The sequence below is a fragment of the Anguilla rostrata genome, chromosome 13 (assembly GCF_018555375.3).
Source record: "Anguilla rostrata isolate EN2019 chromosome 13, ASM1855537v3, whole genome shotgun sequence".
Classification (NCBI taxonomy): domain Eukaryota; kingdom Metazoa; phylum Chordata; class Actinopteri; order Anguilliformes; family Anguillidae; genus Anguilla; species Anguilla rostrata.
Genome location: NC_057945.1, coordinates 8,384,419 through 8,402,726, shown reverse-complemented (window position 1 = coordinate 8,402,726; position 18,308 = coordinate 8,384,419). Strand labels below are relative to the sequence as shown.

Here is an 18,308-nt window from a genome sequence, read left to right as displayed (position 1 = left end):
CAAAAGAACGCCAGAACGCCTGTCACACAAGGAAGACAATTCCACACAGGCAAGAACCGCAGCCGCACGGTCAATCGATCACGGTCGAAACTCAAATGAAAAAAGAAATCTTCAGAACATGCATCCATCCTAGATTATTTATTTGGGGATTTGGTACAAAATTCGAAAACAGGAGAATAAACTAACAAAAAAAAAACCAGTCATGAAACGTAAAGAGCCTCTCGCCAAAGGCTTTAAGGCTAATTGATATTGAAGTTCCCATTCAAAGGTACTCTTTATCCCCCCCACCACAACAGTGATAAACTCCGTGGCTCAAAGCCCTTCCCGCAGATCTGCGTGACGCGGGTCAGCTAGAGGGACGCTGAGAGGCGACGGGTCGGGTTCCCACAGCCGCGCGTTCCAGCTGTGAGGCAGCGTCGCGTCCCGTCGGCCTCAGAGCGCGCGCTAACAGAGCAGAGCCTGATGGGTACAGGCCGGGTCCAATCCGCGTGAGGGAGGAGCGCCCCCCAGTGGTCTCCCCCGGCGCAGACCCGAGGGCAGGGAGAGCCAGGGCAGTCGGTTCAGCAGGGTTCCCTCAGGGTTCTCTCAGGGTTCTGAAAACGGCTCACTTCACTGGTCTTCAGACGGAACGCAGATCCATTTATGGTCTTCAGTGGAAAAACATCAGTAATCATCAGCTGGAATGGAGCCGTGTAGAAAAGAACAGTCCGCAACTGTGTGTGTGTGCGTCACACGTGTATGTGTGAGAGAGAGCGAGTTTCTGAGTGAGTGAGGGAGTATGTGTGTATGGTGTGTGCATGTGTGTTTGTGTGAGTACGTGTGTGTGTATCTGTGGGTATTTCCAGAGTGTGTCTGTGTGTGTGTGGTACGTGTGTACGTGTGTGTGTGTGTGGTGTGCGTCTCTCTCTCAGGGGCCCCGGGCCCCGTCCCTGCAGTGCTCGCAGCGCTCCTCGGTCTTCAGCACCAGGAAGGCGCAGACGGCGGCGCGCACGGGGACGAAGGGCTGCTGGGAAGGCGAGGGGGCGGGAGCGGGGGCGGGACCGGGGGAGGGGCTGGGGCCGGGGCCCGGGGCCGGGTAGCCCTGGCACACGGCGTAGCGCTCCAGGTCCAGCAGCAGCGCCACCACGTGGGCGACGGTGGGCAGGCGGCGGGGGTGCTCGCGGTACAGCGGGTGCGTGAGCAGCAGCGGCTGGCCCTGCACGCTGATCTGGTAGAAGAAGCCCGAGTCGATGAGCAGCGACGTGTCGGCCATGGTGGAGCGCCTGGAGCACTGCAGCACCTGCAGGCTCGGCCCCTCCCCCAGCAGCCCCACCCAGTGGGGCGGCAGCGCCATCTTGCGCAGCGCATCCAGGAGGCCCTGCAGCTCCGGCTCCCAGGGCACGCCCGCCCCCTCGTCTACCAGCGCCTCCCCGTCGGCCTCCGCCCCCTCCGCCAGGGTACAGACGCTGCTGGTCTAAAAGAAACAAATAAACACACCCAGCCAGGTTAAAGATGCTGTTTATCTAAAAAAACAAACACACACTCAGCCAGGTTAAATATGCTGTTTATCTAAAAAAACAAACACACACTCAGCGAGGTTAAAGATGCCGTTTATCTAAAAAAACAAACACACACCCAGCGAGGTTAAAGATGCTGCTTATCTAAAAAAACAAACACACATCCAGCGAGGTTAAAGATGCCGCTTATCTAAAAAAAACAAACACACACTCAGCCTGGCTGAAGATGCTGTTCATCTAAAAAAAAAAAAACACACACTCAGCCTGGCTAAAGATGTTGTTTATCTAAAAAAACAAACACACACTCAGCCAGGTTAAATATGCTGTTTATCTAAAAAAAAAAACACACACTCAGCCAGGTTAAATATGCTGTTTATCTAAAACAAAGCACTCAGCCTGGCTAACAGTATGTTGTTTGCTAGAAAAACAGACCACACACTAGGCGGGTTGAATATAGGTTGGTTTATCTAAAAAAACACCACTCAGCCAGGTTAAATATGCTGTTTATCTAAAAGAAACAAATAAACACACCCAGCCAGGTTAAATATGCTGTTTATCTAAAAAAACAAACACACACTCAGCCTGGCTAAAGATGTTGTTTATTTAAAAAAACAAACACACACTCAGCCAGGTTAAAGATGCTGCTTATCTAAAAAAAACAACAACAAAAAAAACACACACTCTCAGCCTGGCTAAAGATGTTGTTTATCAAAAAAAAAAAAAAAAAACACTCAGCCTGGCTAAAGATGCTACTGAGCTATAAAAACATACAAAAAAAAACGAGTGGTTGTGACACAGAAGGCAGCTCCCTCTGAAGGCAGTAGGCAGTAAAGGAACCTCAAAAGGAGTGAGTGAGTGGTTGGAGCAGGTCAGTGACTGAGTGAGAGAGAGGTTGAAGCAGGTCAGTGACTGAGTGAGAGAGGTTGAAGCAAGTCAGTGAGTGAGTGAGTAAGTGAGTGAGAGATTGGTGCAGGTCAGTAAGTGAGTGAGTGTATGGGTTTGGGGCAGGTGAGTATGCGAGTGTGTGAGTGGTTGAGCAGGTCAGTGAGTGAGTGTGCGGGTTGGGGGCAGGTCAGTGAGTGAGTGTGCGGGTTTGGGGCAGGTCAGTGAGTGAGTGTGCGGGTTTGGGGCAGTCAGTGAGTGTGTGGGGTTGCAGGCTGCTCACCGAGTGGCCGGTGTCAGGAACTCCTCCTGAGGATCTGTTTGCATTCTCAATGTCTACCCTTCGGCTGTCAGCCTTGAAACAGTTCTGGGAATTAAACGAAAGACCACAGCAGTATTAATACAAATAATAATCATCAATTATAACAATAATAATAATTATGTATTTGTAGAATGATTCTTACCACCATTTCATTTCTGTACCCATAATGCACTGCTCCTTATCAACTGCTGCAGGCTGCTAACCTAGGAGCTCATAGTTATGAGACCGGGCCCTGAGTTCAGTGAAAATAAAGACCCGCCTTCTGTTAAACGGGGTCCTGTTGATTGGCAGGGACACCGGCCATACACAGGGCTGTGGCTCACCTGGGATGTCCAAACACTGGCGTCTCTATCCACATCCTGCTGCAGCTTGTAGTCCCCTGGTCTTCCTGCACCGGCGACGTCTTCGTCGTCATCCTCCTCTTCGCTGAACTCCAAGGCTTCCCAGAATGCTTTGCGTTTGTGCTGGTTCCCCCAGTGGCTGCTGGAGTAGTGGGGTCGCGGGCGGCCTAGACCCATCCAACCTTCGTGGGCTACGCGCTGGACCAACTGAAACACACACACATACATATATACATACTGTCATGGAAGTGAGGACAGCAGTTTGCAAGCTTATCCACTCAAGTCTCAAACACTAGCACACAACCATGCCTACCACCCAGATAGTTTCGGTGAATTTATCATAGGGACAATGCGGGTTATAAGCATAAGGGGAAACTCTTCCCCACTGATCGGCACAGTACTCAATTACAGAATAGCATTCGGGGGGTGGGTGATCAAGAGCTATTCAAAACAGGGAGACCTGATTAGCAATACAACAGACTTTCCTGGCTAGGGAGCAGGAACGTCAGGCCCCCTAGGGATGGGCAGACCGGTTGATTTAGGGAGGCCGGACAACTGGCTTCTTTAAATCAAATCACAAGAATTTGAATATACATGACGGTTTCCCACCTCAGAAAACAATGTATGAAAAAAAAGGCATTTTTGCCATGACAACGGGGTTCGGACCAACTCCGCTGAATCCAGAACACGTTTCCTGTATTTGACTAACTGCCTTCCCTGTAAATAAACCTAATTTTCTAAAGATTCAAGTGACCATCCTCCTTCTTCTTACAGAGTCCAACAGTAAATGCGCTTGTTAAAATGTTCAGCACCCTGAATACTGAACACAAATGGTATTGCGTGCTAATGTACATGAAATACATTTAATGTGATTTCTAGAATTATTATTGTTCAAAATGAAAATGACCAATTAAATCACCAAATTCATTGACAGGTCAGTCTACAGTAACTTGGTGGAATGAACCAACAATTCAAAATAAATTCTATGTCACCTTTCAAGGTTAAAGAAAATGTATTAAATAAGAAAATTTAAATTAAGAATCATACATCTTACATTCATTGTAGAATGTGGGCTCACTACTTGTAATTTACAAAACAGAAGACATTAAATGAGATGTTAATTTGAAATTACCAGAAAGGAGAGACCAATAATCCGGTGCAACAGGAACAAAAGGAAAGGAGCAAGAAAAACTCAGATGCAGTGAACACACAACTGAGGAACCACCACCAAAAAAAAGAGGAAAATCCTTTTTCCCCAAGGCTCCAAAACCAACTGAAAACTTCTTTCCCGTGACCTTAAATACCTTACCCTGGACAACAGGGCTTGAGGATGTTTACTCTGATTGGGCGATGCAGAGTTCAGGTGTGGAATGGCGGGGGGAGGGGGCTCATTAATGACAAGGACCAGCCTGCCTAAATACTGACCATTCATTTATTGATTAAAGTGGCCTATTGTTGTTGAAAGCAGGGTCAAGCACCTCTCTTGGCTTTAGCCTCTTTCTAAAGAGACCAAACATGCATATGTTAAGAGATAATGCAGTTCAGCTGATGAATATCCCCACAAGAGGGAAATTTACTTTTAAAATTTAAAGTTACTTTAACAACAGAGGCGGTAAATTCCAACTGGCTGGCCTCAACAACCATTTCTACAGATATTTCAGCGGGTGATTTCAATCGAATGTCATGGATTGGCATTCATACTTAAAATGGGATGAAGGAAATCCTGACCCTTGTGGTATTGTGTGGTCACGCTGGGTCTTGACACCCCATAAATAGCTTTCTGTTCTGGTGCCTGGTTCAATTAACTCAGCGCGAGAGGAGACACCATAGATTGTATGCACAGATTTAGGGCCTACGAGTGACTTTTTAAACTGCCCAAGGACCTTTCCTTCAATGTTTGAGGAGGGAAGGGGGGCAGGGAGAGAGAGACAAAGCAGGTCAACCAAAGCAGGCCACTCGGTAATATGTGGCCGAACATGGTAAAGGGGGGGAAATCATTTAAGGTTTACAGTTTTTTGTTTTTCATTTGCTGTGAAACTATATGACTAGTGCTACAAAATGAGATGTCATTTGCTGGGACAGCCCAAGCAATTTAGAAAATGTGGTTTGTTCAAGTACGCATGTCTGAGAAAGAAGTGGTTGTGAAAAATCAGCCTTGTTTTGTGAGGGACTGTATGAGTTTCTCACCCGGAGGACACCTAGGTGTGAAAACTGGCCCATCAACCACTGATGGGGGGGAGAGGGTAGAGTGATGGGGGCAGGGCAACAGGGCTGGGGGTGCCAGCTAGGTGCAAAATGCAGGTGAGTGCTTCAGGTGGGAGGCTGAATATAGTGTTCTACATGCAATATGATGCATGTAGAACACTATAACCCTGAATATGATGCATGTAGAACACTATAACCCTGAATATGATGCAGGTAGAACACAATAACCCTGAATATGATGCATGTAGAACACTATAACCCAGAATATGATGCAGGTAGAACACTATAACCCTGAATATGATGCATGTAGAACACTATAACCCTGAATGTGATGCATGTAGAACACTATACCCCTGAACATGATGCAGGTAGAACACCATAACCCTGAATGTGATGTGTTTCAGGTCTTCAGTCGGGTGCAGGAAGAACACTATAACCCTGAATGTGATGTGTTTCAGGTCTTCAGTCAGGTGCAGTAGAACACTATAACCCTGAATGTGATGCAGGTAGAACACTATAACCCTGAATGTGATGCAGGTAGAACACTATAACCCTGAATGTGATGTGTTTCAGGTCTTCAGTCGGGTGCAGGTAGAACACTATAACCCTGAATGTGATGTGTTTCAGGTCTTCAGTCAGGTGCAGCAGAATGCAGCCGCAGGGTTTTCCCCTCACTCACCCTAGCGGGCCTCTGGCACCGGCGCAGCCGACACGGCGGCCTGGCTCTGCGGCGCGTGGTCGGGCCGGGCCGGGCGCCGCAGCGGTCGCAGTAGCCGCAGTCGGCGGAGCGCAGGCAGCCAGCGCAGCCCCCGCATGCCCTGCCGAGGCGGCTCAGGAGCACAGGCTGAGCGACACGGAGCACAGGTTCAGGGCACAGGGGGAGAACGCTTTCACAGACACTCACAAGTTCAAGCTCAAGTTCAAGTTCAACTAAGTTTAAGTTCAAGTTCAAGTTCAGTTAGACACAAGGAAATCCAATGCGCTGTATACAGCATTTCACGCTTGCGCATACACGCAGGGGTGTAGCACAAAATTCTGGGCTCTATACATAAGCAGTCTCTGTGGGCCCCCTTCCTCTCTTGATCCATGTGTCTCACGCATCATTCCAGGCTTTTCCAGGGCCCTCCCCCCATTCGGGCCCTGGGTAGTCAGTCCCACTTTTCCCCCCACTACGACACCCCTGCATACACGTATGTGAAATAAAGAAAAAAGAAAAGTGAAAAAAGATGCACTCTCACCTCATCTTCATCCTCTTCCTCATGCGCGTCCTCGTCCTCACCGTCAATACAGACGATGAATTCTGAATCGCTCTCCTTGTTCACGGAACAAGGCTGAAAACGGAAAGGAGGGGAAACAGTTCATATGTACATATAGCAGGGGTACCCCCAAACTGTGGGTTGCAACGCCATGTGGTGTCACCTGGAAGTTTTTAAAACACGTGAATGTAGGCTACTACATGTCGAACGTCACAGCAACCCAACTAAAATAAAGCAATGGGGCGTGAGAGGATGGGGCGTACCGCCAACATAGTCACGGCTAAACGGTGTTGCTAGGCACGAGGCGTGTGCGTGGGCGGGGTGTTGGCCTCGCGTAGATTTGCGAACGTTCATTTTGGAGTCGCAGTAGAAAAAAAGTTTGGGAACCCCAGGCACAACAGTTATTCTCCAAAACATGAGTAAAGCAGCAGTGAATTGCCTATGACTGTAACAGCAAGCGCAGTCAGCATTAGTAAGTAAATATTACCAAGTATTCCTGCAATATGAACAGTGGGGCTGGGCTTTCTCCCCCTCAAAACACAGTTAATTTATATGAGAAATGTATCTTTTTCAATCACAGAACACAATGGAACATATGCACCCCACTCACCTTCACTTTGCTCACTTCTGGAGCTACGTACGGCTCTTCCAGTTTCTGCCACAAAAAACAAAATGTCTGAAAATGCTTTGGTCACTCCTTCACAACATGATTCAACAATGCTGTTCTTGGCTAGAAATAGCTGTACAAAAAATTGCGTTTTGTAGTTGTCCATGAGCATGAAATGCACTTTTGTACGTCGCTTTGGATAAAAGCGCCTGCCAAATAAATGTAATGTAATGATGAAGGATGTACATATTTCAATACCACGACCGTCAAGATAAACACTTCATCCTTCAGCTCCAAACCTGCAAAATGGGAATAAGCACTTCAACACTCACCACAGGTTTCTCCCTCTCCTTCTCAGCTAATCTTTCCTTTGCAGTTTTCTGAAAAATAAAGAACTTCAATTGTTATTTTTTAATCTAACTTTCAACAAATTATACAGTGAGTAACCTACGTTGCCTGTCAGTGCTATCTGTGTGTGCTGCAGATGTGGATGGTGCTGCCTGTCTGTGCTGCTGATGTTGAGGGTACTGCCTGTCAGTGCTGCTGGTGTTGATGGTGCTGTCTGTCTGTCTGCTGCTGGTGTTGATGGTACTGCCTGTCAGTGCTGCTGGTGTTGATGGTACTGCCTGTCTGTGCTGCTGATGTTGAAGGTACTGCCTGTCTGTGCTGCTGGTGTTGATGGTACTGCCTGTCTGTGCCGCTGGTGTTGAAAGTTCTGCCTGTCTGTGCTGCTGGTGTTGATGGTACTGTCTGTCTGTGCTGCTGGTGTTGATGGTACTGCCTGTCTGTGCTGCTGGTGTTGATGGTACTGCCTGTCTGTGCTGCAGGTGTTGAAAGTTCTGCCTGTCTGTGCTGCTGGTGTTTAAGGTTCTGCCTGTCTGTGCTGCAGATGTGGATGGTGCTGCCTATTTGTGCTGCTGATGTTAAAGGTACTGCCTGTCTGTGCTGTCTGTCTGTGCTGCTGGTGTTGAAGGTTCTGCCTGTCTGTGCTGCTGATGTTAAAGGTACTGCCTGTTTGTGCTGCTGATGTTAAAGGTACTACCTATTTGTGCTCCTGGTGTTGGTAGTGCTGCCTGTCTGTGCTGTCTGTCTGTGCTGCTGGTGTTGAAGGTGAAACCTATCCATGTTGCTGAAGTTGATGGTGCTGGCTGTCAGTGCTGCTTGTTTTGTTAGCGCTGTCTGTGCTGGTAGGGAGTAGGTACCTTGCGGATGGGGCACAGACACTTGCGTTTCCGGCAGCGCACAGGTTTGTAGGAGTCACGTTTTAACTGTCCATTCCTGCAGCTAGCACACATCCCACAATCCTTTGTGACCAGGCAAGCCCGGCACTGCCCGCAGGGCAACCACTGCAAAGAGAAACACAATCGGCTCCATTAGCGCGTTAGCCGCCCCAGGACTAACGGTGGATGACTGTGTACGCTAAAGGGATCATTCTTAAGAATGTGTCTGTGACTAAATCAGTCTAGAATGAGATAAGTATACAGGATGATGAAAACACTCACGTAAACACAAGAGTATATAACCAGAAAGCTTGTTGCTTGTCTTCAGAGAAGCACTAAACTGATGCATTGTGAATTCTCTCCATGCCATGTGTAATAAAAAGTACATAATCTCAGCGGTCCTTCTAAACTCAAGAGTGGATTTCCTTGACATAACAAACTCCTCTAATAAGTGCTTTACTCTCCCCCAGCCTAAAAATCAGCTCTATTAGCAATATATCCCCCCCCCCCCCCCCACGCCCAGACTAACAAACTGCTTCATTAGCTCTTCAGCCTCCCCCAGACTCAAACGGTTATTTGTTCCAACGTGTTCCAAGGGTTTCATATTTTTCCAGTACAAACGTTAATGGCAACTATCACATGGAAAGACCTGGCGTATTAATCTGAAACAGGTGGATTTGGACTCAAGCATATGCACTGGCCCCCCAGCCCCAAAAATCAGTAATCAGCACGCCCGCAGTTAAGTCCCTAACGAAACCACAGGCGCATGAACGCCAGAAGACCAGAGAGGCGGACCCAGAGGAGAGTTCTCTCACCTTCCGGAACACAATGTTTGGAGAGTCATCTTTTCTCTTCTCTGCTGGAGGAACAGAAAAACAGAGGATTAAAAGAGAGACGAGACCAAACAGCCCCACCATCCCAACACATCTCCACCATGACACCATTTCTTCTCATTTCATTTCTCTGAAACACTGCATTTGTATTTGTGGCACTGTGAATGGCGCTTTTGCTTTGACGTACCCTTGCACTTCAGACACAAGGACGACGGGCGTTTTCTCCAAAGCTCCCTGCTTGCAACGGGGCCACCACAGCTCGAGCAGCCACTGGAAACACATCAAAACCACGCGTCAACAACACCAAAATCATGCATCACCAACACCAAACACACACAACCCCAACGCAAACCCAAAACCATGCATCACCAACCCCAAAACCACACATCACCAACCCCCAAACCAAGCATCACCAACACCAAAACCATGCATCACCAACACCAAAACCATGCATCACCAACCCCCAAACCACGCATCAACAACCCCAAAACCACGCATCAACAACCCCAAAACCATGCATCACAACACCAAAACCACGCATCAACAACCCCAAAACCACACATCAACAACCCCAAAACCACACATCAACAACCCCAAAACCACACATCAACAACCCCAAAACCATGCATCACCACCCCAAAACCATGCATCACCACCCCAAAACCACACATCAACAACCCCAAAACCAAGCATCACCAACCCACAAACCACACATCAACAACCCCCAAACCAAGCATCACCAACCCACAAACCACACATCAACAACCCCCAAACCAAGCATCACCAACCCACAAACCACACATCAACAACCCCCAAACCAAGCATCACCAACCCACAAACCACACATCAACAACCCCCAAACCATGCATCACCAACCCCAAAACCACACATCAACAACCCCCAAACCAAGCATCACCAACCCACAAACCACACATCAACAACCCCCAAACCAAGCATCACCAACCCACAAACCACGCATCAACACCTCCCAAACCACGCATCACCAACCTCAAAACCATTCATCAACAACGCCAAAACCACGCATCAATAACCCAAAAACCACGCATCACCAACCCCCAAACCACGCATCACCATCATCAAAACCATGCATCAACAACACAAAAACCAATCATTAACAACACCAAAACAACACCCATATTCAGGCATGAGTGCTATTTGGGAATGATGTGGAAATATACTTAGGCATGGATGAGATTTGGGAATAATGTGTAAACATATTTAGGTATGAGTGATATTTGGGAATAATGTGTAAACATATTTAGGAATGAGTGATATTTGGGAATGATGTGTAAACATATTTAGGCATGAGTGATATTTGGGAATGATGTGGAAATATACTTAGGCATGGATGAGATTTGGGAATAATGTGTAAACATATTTAGGTATGAGTGATATTTGGGAATAATGTGTAAACATATTTAGGAATGAGTGATATTTTCGGGAATGATGTGTAAACATATTTAGGCATGAGTGATATTTGGGAATGATGTGTAAATATATTTATGTATGAGTGATATTTGGGAATAATGCATAAACATATTTAGGCATGAGTGATATTTGGGAATAATGCGTAAACATATTTAAGCATGAGTGATATTTGGGAATAATGTGTAAATATATTTATGTATGAGTGATATTTGGGAATAATGCATAAACATATTTAGGCATGAGTGATATCTGGGAATAATGCGTAAACATATTTAAGCATGAGTGATATTTGGGAATAATGTGTAAACATATTTAGGCATGAGTGATATTTGGGAATAGTTTTACTTACGGAGCAGGCAGCTCGGGCTGTGTGCAGTCGGGGGGTCCCGCCTCCTGTTTGAGTATTGGGCGGAGCCTCTGGGAATGGTGGAGGGGGGAGTGAGGGGTACTGCTGAGGCCGCTGGGGGCAAACGGAGGGGTGGGGCCTGGGAGCGTGCTGAGGTGGAGAGGGGCGGGGCGCGGGGGCGTGCCGAGGTGGGGAGGGGCGGGGCGTGGGGGCGTGGTGACGGGACGCGGGGGTGTGGTGAGGTTGGGAGGGGCGGGCCGTGGGGGAGTGGTGATGCTGCCGGGCCGTCCCGTCAGGGGCTGGGGAGGCGGAGTTCTCCTGTGCTGTGCATTTTGTGGCCTGTAGGGGGTGCTGGTGAAATCGGGGGATGACGGCCCCTTCCGCGCAGAGCGGGACATCCTACGAAACTGCAGAAGACGTGAAACACAAACACCAGGGCAACCTGAGCACGCTGAATCACAAATGCTGAACGCCACTCCTGCGGCTTATCCCACTATCCCAGCTTATCTGCACAAAATAATCTGTTCAATCTGCCTGTACAATGCGCAGAGTCTCCCAGGATACAGTATATCAGTGATCATCAAATCACAGTACAGTGAGCTGCAGTGTGTGAGCATGCTAATGAAGCCAGTGTGAGTGTGAGTGTGCGTGTGTGCGTGCATGTGAATCTGGTGTGAGTCTGTGGGCGTGTGTGTGCGTGCATTTGAATGTAGTGTGTGCGTGTGTGTGTGTGCATGTCAATGCAGTGCGTGTGTGTGTGTGCGTGCATGTGTGTGAATGTAGTATGTGTGTGTGTGTGTGTGTGTGTGTAAATGTAGTGTGTGCATGTGTGTGTGTGCATGTGAATGCAGTGCGTGTGTGTCTGTGCGTGCATGTGTGTGAATGTACTGTGTGTGTGTGTGTGTGAATGTAGTGTGTGTGTGTGCATGTGAATCTGGTGTGAGTCTGTGGGCGTGTGTGTGCGTGCATTTGAATGTAGTGTGTGCATGTCAATGCAGTGTGTGTGTGTGCGTGCATGTGTGTGAATGTAGTATGTGCGTGTGTGTGTGTGTAAATGTAGTGTGTGCGTGTGTGTGTGTGTGTGCATGTGAATGCAGTGCGTGTATGTGTGTGAATGTAGTGTGTGCGTGCGTGCGTGTGTGTGAATGTAGTGTGTGAATATAGTGTGTGCGTGTGTGTGTGTGAATGTAGTGTGTGTGTGTATGTGTGTGAATGTAGTGTGTGCGTGTGTGTGTGTGCATGTGAATGCAGCGCGTGTGTGCATGTGTGTGAATGTAGTGTGTGTGTGTGTGTGTGAATGTAGTGTGTGCGTGTGTGTGTGTGCATGTGAATGCAGTGGGTGTGTGCGTGTGCATGTGTGTGAATGTAGTGTGTGCATGTGTGTGTGTGAATGTAGTGTGTGCGTGTGTGTGTGCGCATGTGAATGCAGTGCGTGTGTGCGTGTGCATGTGTGTGAATGTAGTGTGTGTGTGTGTGTGCATGTGTGTGAATGTAGTGTGCGTGCGTGTGTGTGTGTGTGTGTGCGAATGTAGTGCGTGTGTGTGTGTGTGTTTGTGAATGTAGTGTGTGCGTGTGTGTGTGCGCATGTGAATGCAGTGCGTGTGTGCGTGTGCATGTGTGTGAATGTAGTGTGTGTGTGTGTGTGCATGTGTGTGAATGTAGTGTGCGTGCGTGTGTGTGTGTGTGTGCGAATGTAGTGCGTGTGTGTGTGTGTGTGTTTGTGTGAATGTAGTGCACGTGCACACAAACCTTTTTCAGCTTCCTCATCTTCCTGAGGGTCCCCAGATCCAGGAACATCCCGGATTTGAAGTCGAAGGTAGAGATGTCGATGGTGCCTGCCAGGTGTTTGGCCAGCTCGATCTTACTCCTGAAGCGGTCTCCCAGCGGACTGCGAAATATCAGATCGCGTAATGAGAGCCTCTCCCACGCCCAGGACCTTGTGAGTGCGACCGCTTCCACGCACTCACAACTCCGTGTGAAGAAACGCTTCCTGATATCCGTATAAATCTAACACTTTCTACATTCTCACCCACGCCTCCTTATTCGAATGGAAAGAACCGTTTGATCACTTTCGTTTTGAAACCTCAACCAAGTCTATCCTTAATCTCTTTCGGTAATACGTGAAGTAATTGGGAATCTTAAGTCTACCTTCTTAAATTTCATACCAGGAAAGGTTAACGTAGTTAACCTTTTTGCAAAAGGTCTGCTAACAGTCGTCTAGATTGGATACACAGGATTTCAGAACAAGGTGTCCTACCAAAATAGGCTTGCTGTGATAAAAGAATTAAATCCTTCTTCAAACTAAAGATAAATTGTTTGGACAGAAAGGCAGCCAAATAAAAGATGGTGAAATGTGTTACTTATCTTTTATTTGGCTACCGTTCTTTCCGGCTAATTTGCTAGCTATTTAATTCTTCTATCACGGCAAACCAATCAGATAGGACACCGCTTCCTGAAATCTCCTGTATCCCATCTAGACACGACTGTGGTAGCATCGTTGTGGCCGTAACTGGAATAACTTACTTTTGAGATGAATGCTTATGAACAAATAGCTGTTGAACTCGATTGCAAGGATACAATCGTCTTTAAGATCGATCACGCAAATGTGCTCAAATTCCTGCCGTGAAAGGAGTTGTGCAAAGCAACTCAGAAAATCTGCTAAACAAGTTTATGCGCCCCCAAGTGGCGTGGAGTGACATAAACCGAAGAACACGCAGTCCATTTTGAGTATACTGTCAACGTTGTTCGGTGACTTGTCAGCCAGTGGTTCGTTTTGCGGAAAGTTCGCACATCGTTTGGAGTATACAGCCTACTTAATGCAGCAATTCGTAATGCAGTGGTTCGTTTTGCAGGAGCAATGCAGCAATTCTTATTACAGCAGATAGTAATGCAGCAGTTTGCAACGCAGAAGTTTGCAATGCAAAAATTTGTGATGTAGCAGTAAAGCAGCAGTTTACAATGCAAGAGTAGAGCAGTGATTTGTAATGCAGAGGTAATGCCATGGTTTGTGACGCAGCACTTAGTAATGTAGTGAATTGGAATGCAGCAGTTTGCAATGCAGTAGTTTGTAATGTAACAGCAGAGCAGCGATTTGTAAAGCAGTGGTAATGCAGTGGTTTGTGATGCAGCACTTGGTAATGTAGTGGATAGGAATGCAGCAGACTGTGATGCGGCAGTTTGTAATGGAGCTGTTTGTACCTCATGTAGTACGTATCCGTCTTGCCCACGGTGAAGCCAGAGCGACGGAAAACTTCTTTTCGTTTCCATCCCTCCCCCAGCACGGGCCAGTCCTCCCATTCCTCATCCACAATGGACTGCCGTCTTCGCCGGCGACGCCGGACGACCCTGCACCACAGAGACCAGAATATCACTTACACAGAATATCCCATACGCATCCAGAATGTACCCATTTACACATCCCATACACACTGATAATGTACCCATTTACACATCCCATACACATCCATAATGTACCCATTAACACATCCCATACACATCAATAATGTACCCATTTACACATCCAATACGCATCGATAATGTACCCATTTACACTGATAATGTACCCATTTACACATCCAATACACATCGATAATGTACCCATGTACACATCCCATACACATCCATAATGTACCCATTTACACATCCTATACACACTGATAATGTACCCATTTACATATCTCATACACACCGATATTGTACTCATTTACACATGCCATACACGCTGATAATGTACTCATTTACACATCCCACAAACACTGATAAAGTACCAATTTACACATACAATACACACTGATAATGTATCCATTTACACATCCCATACACACGATAATGTACCCATTTACACATCCAATACACACTGATAATGTACCCATTTACACATCCCATACACACTGATAAGGTACCCATTTACACATCCCATACACACTGCTAATGTACTCACACATCCCATACACACTGATAATGTAATCACTTACACATTTCATACACATTGATAATGTACTCACATCTCAAATACACTGATAATGTACACACATTACATAATTAATTACATCACAAACTGAATGGAAAAAGTCTTGCAGTATGTTAAAATAAGTGAAAGCTGCCAGTAGAGGTACATACAGACCGCTCTTGCTGCCCTTGGTGGCGGAGTTTCTCTCGCTCCCCGCCACACTTCCGCTCATCTCGCTCTCTCCTGCCAGGCTCTCCTCCTCCGCCTCCCCTTTTCCGTTCACCCTCCTCTCCCCCGAGAGCAGATCCAGCTCCCAGCTATGCCTGTCGTCCTCTTCCTCGTCGTCATCGTCATCTTCCTCCAGCGGCTCCAGCCAGTCCACCGGGGGCTCTTGGGCTCCATCCGCGTCTGCGCCCTTTGGAGGTTCCACCGTGCAGTTGGGTGCAGCAGGGTGGAGTTCCTCAGAGTCTGTGGTAATCGAGGGCGCCTTGCTCTCGAGCAGGACGGACCCTTCCGACGTCCCCTCCAAACCATTGTCCAAGCTATCGTTTGTGTCCTCGCTCCTTAGCGACTCTGTCCGTTTTTTTGTTAGCGCCTCAGTCCGTTCTCCCATTAGCTCCTCAGTCCGTTCTCCCATTAGCTCCTCAGTCCGTTCTCCCATTAGCGCCTCAGTCCGTTCTCCCATTAGCTCCTCAGTCCATTCTTTCGTTAGGGACTCTGACGGTTCTTTCGTTAGGGACTCTGACGGTTCTCTCGATAGCGCCACTTTCGGTTCTCTCGTTAGCACCTCAGTCCGTTCTCCCATTGGCTCCTCAGTCGGTTCTCTCATTAGCGCCAGTCCCCTTGCCATTTGGTTTGGCTGTGCGGCGGTGTCCCCGGCCACGTCCTCCTGCCCTGCCCCCCTGTCCAGGACCACGTGATTCAGCAGCCCCTCCTTCATTCTGGAGATCTGTGGCCAGGGCAGCCTCAACCCTCGCAGATCTGCACACGATCATAAAGCGGCTGGGCTCTACGGCCCTTCCCACCACCTATGCTGCCTTGTGCCGAGGTGTTGCGCTGTAACCCTTCCCCCCACCTATGCTGCCTTGGGCCAGGGTGTCCTGCTCTAACACTTCCCCCCCTACACAGATACCCTATCCACAGTTCCAGATAGGATACGAGATGGTGCTATTTCAGCCAAAGGAATGCGCCTGAGCGTGTTGCTGGGAGTGGGGGCTCTACATCAAACTGTAATCCAGGTGCAATTCCAGTCGTTTCCGAAGACCGTTCAAAAGCTTGGGCAGAATTGCGGCCGTTCCTTGGATCTTCAAAGAATAAAAATGCAATGTCCAGCATGATGAGATAAAGTTAATCAATCAGTACCAATAAAATGTTGAAACAGTTCTCTACCATCAGTAATACTAACAGAAGCAGCATTGCTGCAAAATAGAGAGGATTTAACTGCAAATGGCGCAGTTTAATTCAAAACATTACATATATTAGCATCATATGCTGGGTAAGAAAAAGCTCTTTCCAGAAATCTTGAGTTTATATTGTATGTACTTCAGTTACCACTAGTTACTCAACACGAAATCGCACAGAATCCAAGAGCGCGGGACTTCCGCAGCACAGCACACTTCCATTCAAAGTACACGCAAACACGCAAACTGACGCTCCACCCTCGCGGACCACAACACTAGACGAGCAAGAGCCAGGTTTGCAGCTGTATTGGCAGCTGGGTCATTGACAGGCAGACCAGCTGACAAGTAGGCAATCTCAGAATACAAGCATCTTAAACAAAGTGTGGTCAGCTAATTAAAGGGAGCGCTGCTTTGCGCAAAATTGAGGTAGCACTGCAGTTACGTGCATGAATGGAGCAGCATAAGTATAAATATCAGGGAACGTGGTGTAGCAAAGTGTTGAAAGTGGTCTCGACAGACTGCGCAAGAGTTAAAGTAAGCGTCTCGAATAATAATGGACCGAACATCCCTTTCCCGGGGCAAACGAGATCCAAATTACAAGTACATCTGACAGGTAATATAGCGAATAACTTTCTTTTATAATACTCCGCCGTGTTTCGTTGGAAATCCGTACTACATTTCTATCTACATTTTTCAGCTGAAATATAGATTAGTCTAAATGTTATCGACACAACATATTGCTTATGACACTGTATGCCCGCTGCTACTTACTACGGTTTTACAGTCAGCACACATTCACAAATCCAGACAATCACGTAGCCTATTGAACACCGGGGAACTCTTTAAATGGAAACTACTAAATGGATAGATAACTAGATAGCCAAATCAGTAAACAAACTCGCTGTGTCACGTGTATCCTCCAATTTGCAGGTAGTTAGCTAAACGATAAACTTGTGGTTAAGCAGTATTAGCTTGCTGACGCTATCTGGAACGTGCCATAGATTAAGTTCACAAACTGACGTTACTGGCGACAGTTTATTTATTGTTCACATTTAAAAATTACCTATTAGTGGGCAACAGCAAGATCAGCTAAATAAGCCTGTTAAAAAGCGTTGCAGGCTTCTCATATACATTCGTCCAACATTCCCAAGCTAACGTTAGCGGCGCGTGTTGATGAAATTCACTATGTGAAAACTTGACACGAGCTAGCACATCAATCGCAAAACCAGCGCGGTAAACAACAGAAAACAATCTGGGGTATACGTATGAATAAAATTAAGATCCCTGTGTGAAATGAAGTGTTTGTAGCCCGCGCAATCCAATATAATTGCAATCCTCTTGAAAACGACCGGGCATGTTTGTATCGCTAGCTGATTTGCCGCTTATGTGACTGGTTGGTTAGCAAACCAACTAGCTAATAAACCACGGCCAAACAGCACGCGCAAGATGTGGATTCCCGCGTACATTTAAAAAAGTCATCGTGACATAGATGAGTAACTAAACGCTACCAAGCGAACATACTTTATTTCAGCCAAAACTGAAATTTATCACTTTACGAACATGCACACAAGAAAATTCGTTACTCACATTACAGGAACCGGAAGCTTTTTGTATGAACTCGAACTTCGTGCCAGCCAAACAAAAGGGAGATGAAGCCATGGTCACCTGTCATGTGACTGGGGCTTGAGACGACGCCCCAGTCATGTGACGGGGGCTAGACCCATAAACGTGTACGCTCTGCTTCTATCCAGCAGGTACTGGTACGATCACTGAACCACGATGGATTCAACACGGATATCTCCAAAATGATCTCTACTGGCATCAAATCCCCACGCTACAAAAACGCGTGCGCCTGTTTAGTGTATTTAAATACGTCAATATGTCAAAATATGTTAAAACTCTTGGAAAAATATTTTTAGCTAAAAAAAACCTATACAACAAAACTATGTTTATGCGCAACTGCCTAAAAATGTATCTGCATTGCATTTTGAATGTTCCGTTT

At 47.0% G+C, this 18,308-nt stretch overlaps 1 protein-coding gene across 2 annotated transcripts; it reads right to left on the bottom strand.

The window, feature by feature from the left end:
• Positions 1–123: 123 nt before the first annotated feature.
• Positions 124–18,033, bottom strand: LOC135238497 (uncharacterized). 2 transcript variants are annotated; one of them, XM_064306442.1, is made up of 15 exons: positions 17,894–18,033; positions 15,077–16,210; positions 14,156–14,302; positions 12,707–12,845; positions 10,961–11,364; positions 9,350–9,432; positions 9,145–9,188; positions 8,312–8,455; positions 7,442–7,489; positions 7,113–7,157; positions 6,485–6,577; positions 5,926–6,090; positions 3,024–3,248; positions 2,662–2,745; positions 124–1,453 (listed from the first exon to the last, which is right to left on the bottom strand). In XM_064306442.1, exons 2-15 carry the CDS (start codon positions 15,844–15,846, stop codon positions 908–910), a joined length of 2,937 nt encoding a protein of 978 aa, XP_064162512.1. In that variant the 5' UTR covers positions 15,847–16,210; positions 17,894–18,033; the 3' UTR covers positions 124–907. The 2 variants fall into 2 exon arrangements, with proteins under 2 accessions (XP_064162512.1, XP_064162513.1); XM_064306443.1 differs by having other exon boundaries at positions 9,145–9,185.
• Positions 18,034–18,308: the final 275 nt, after the last annotated feature.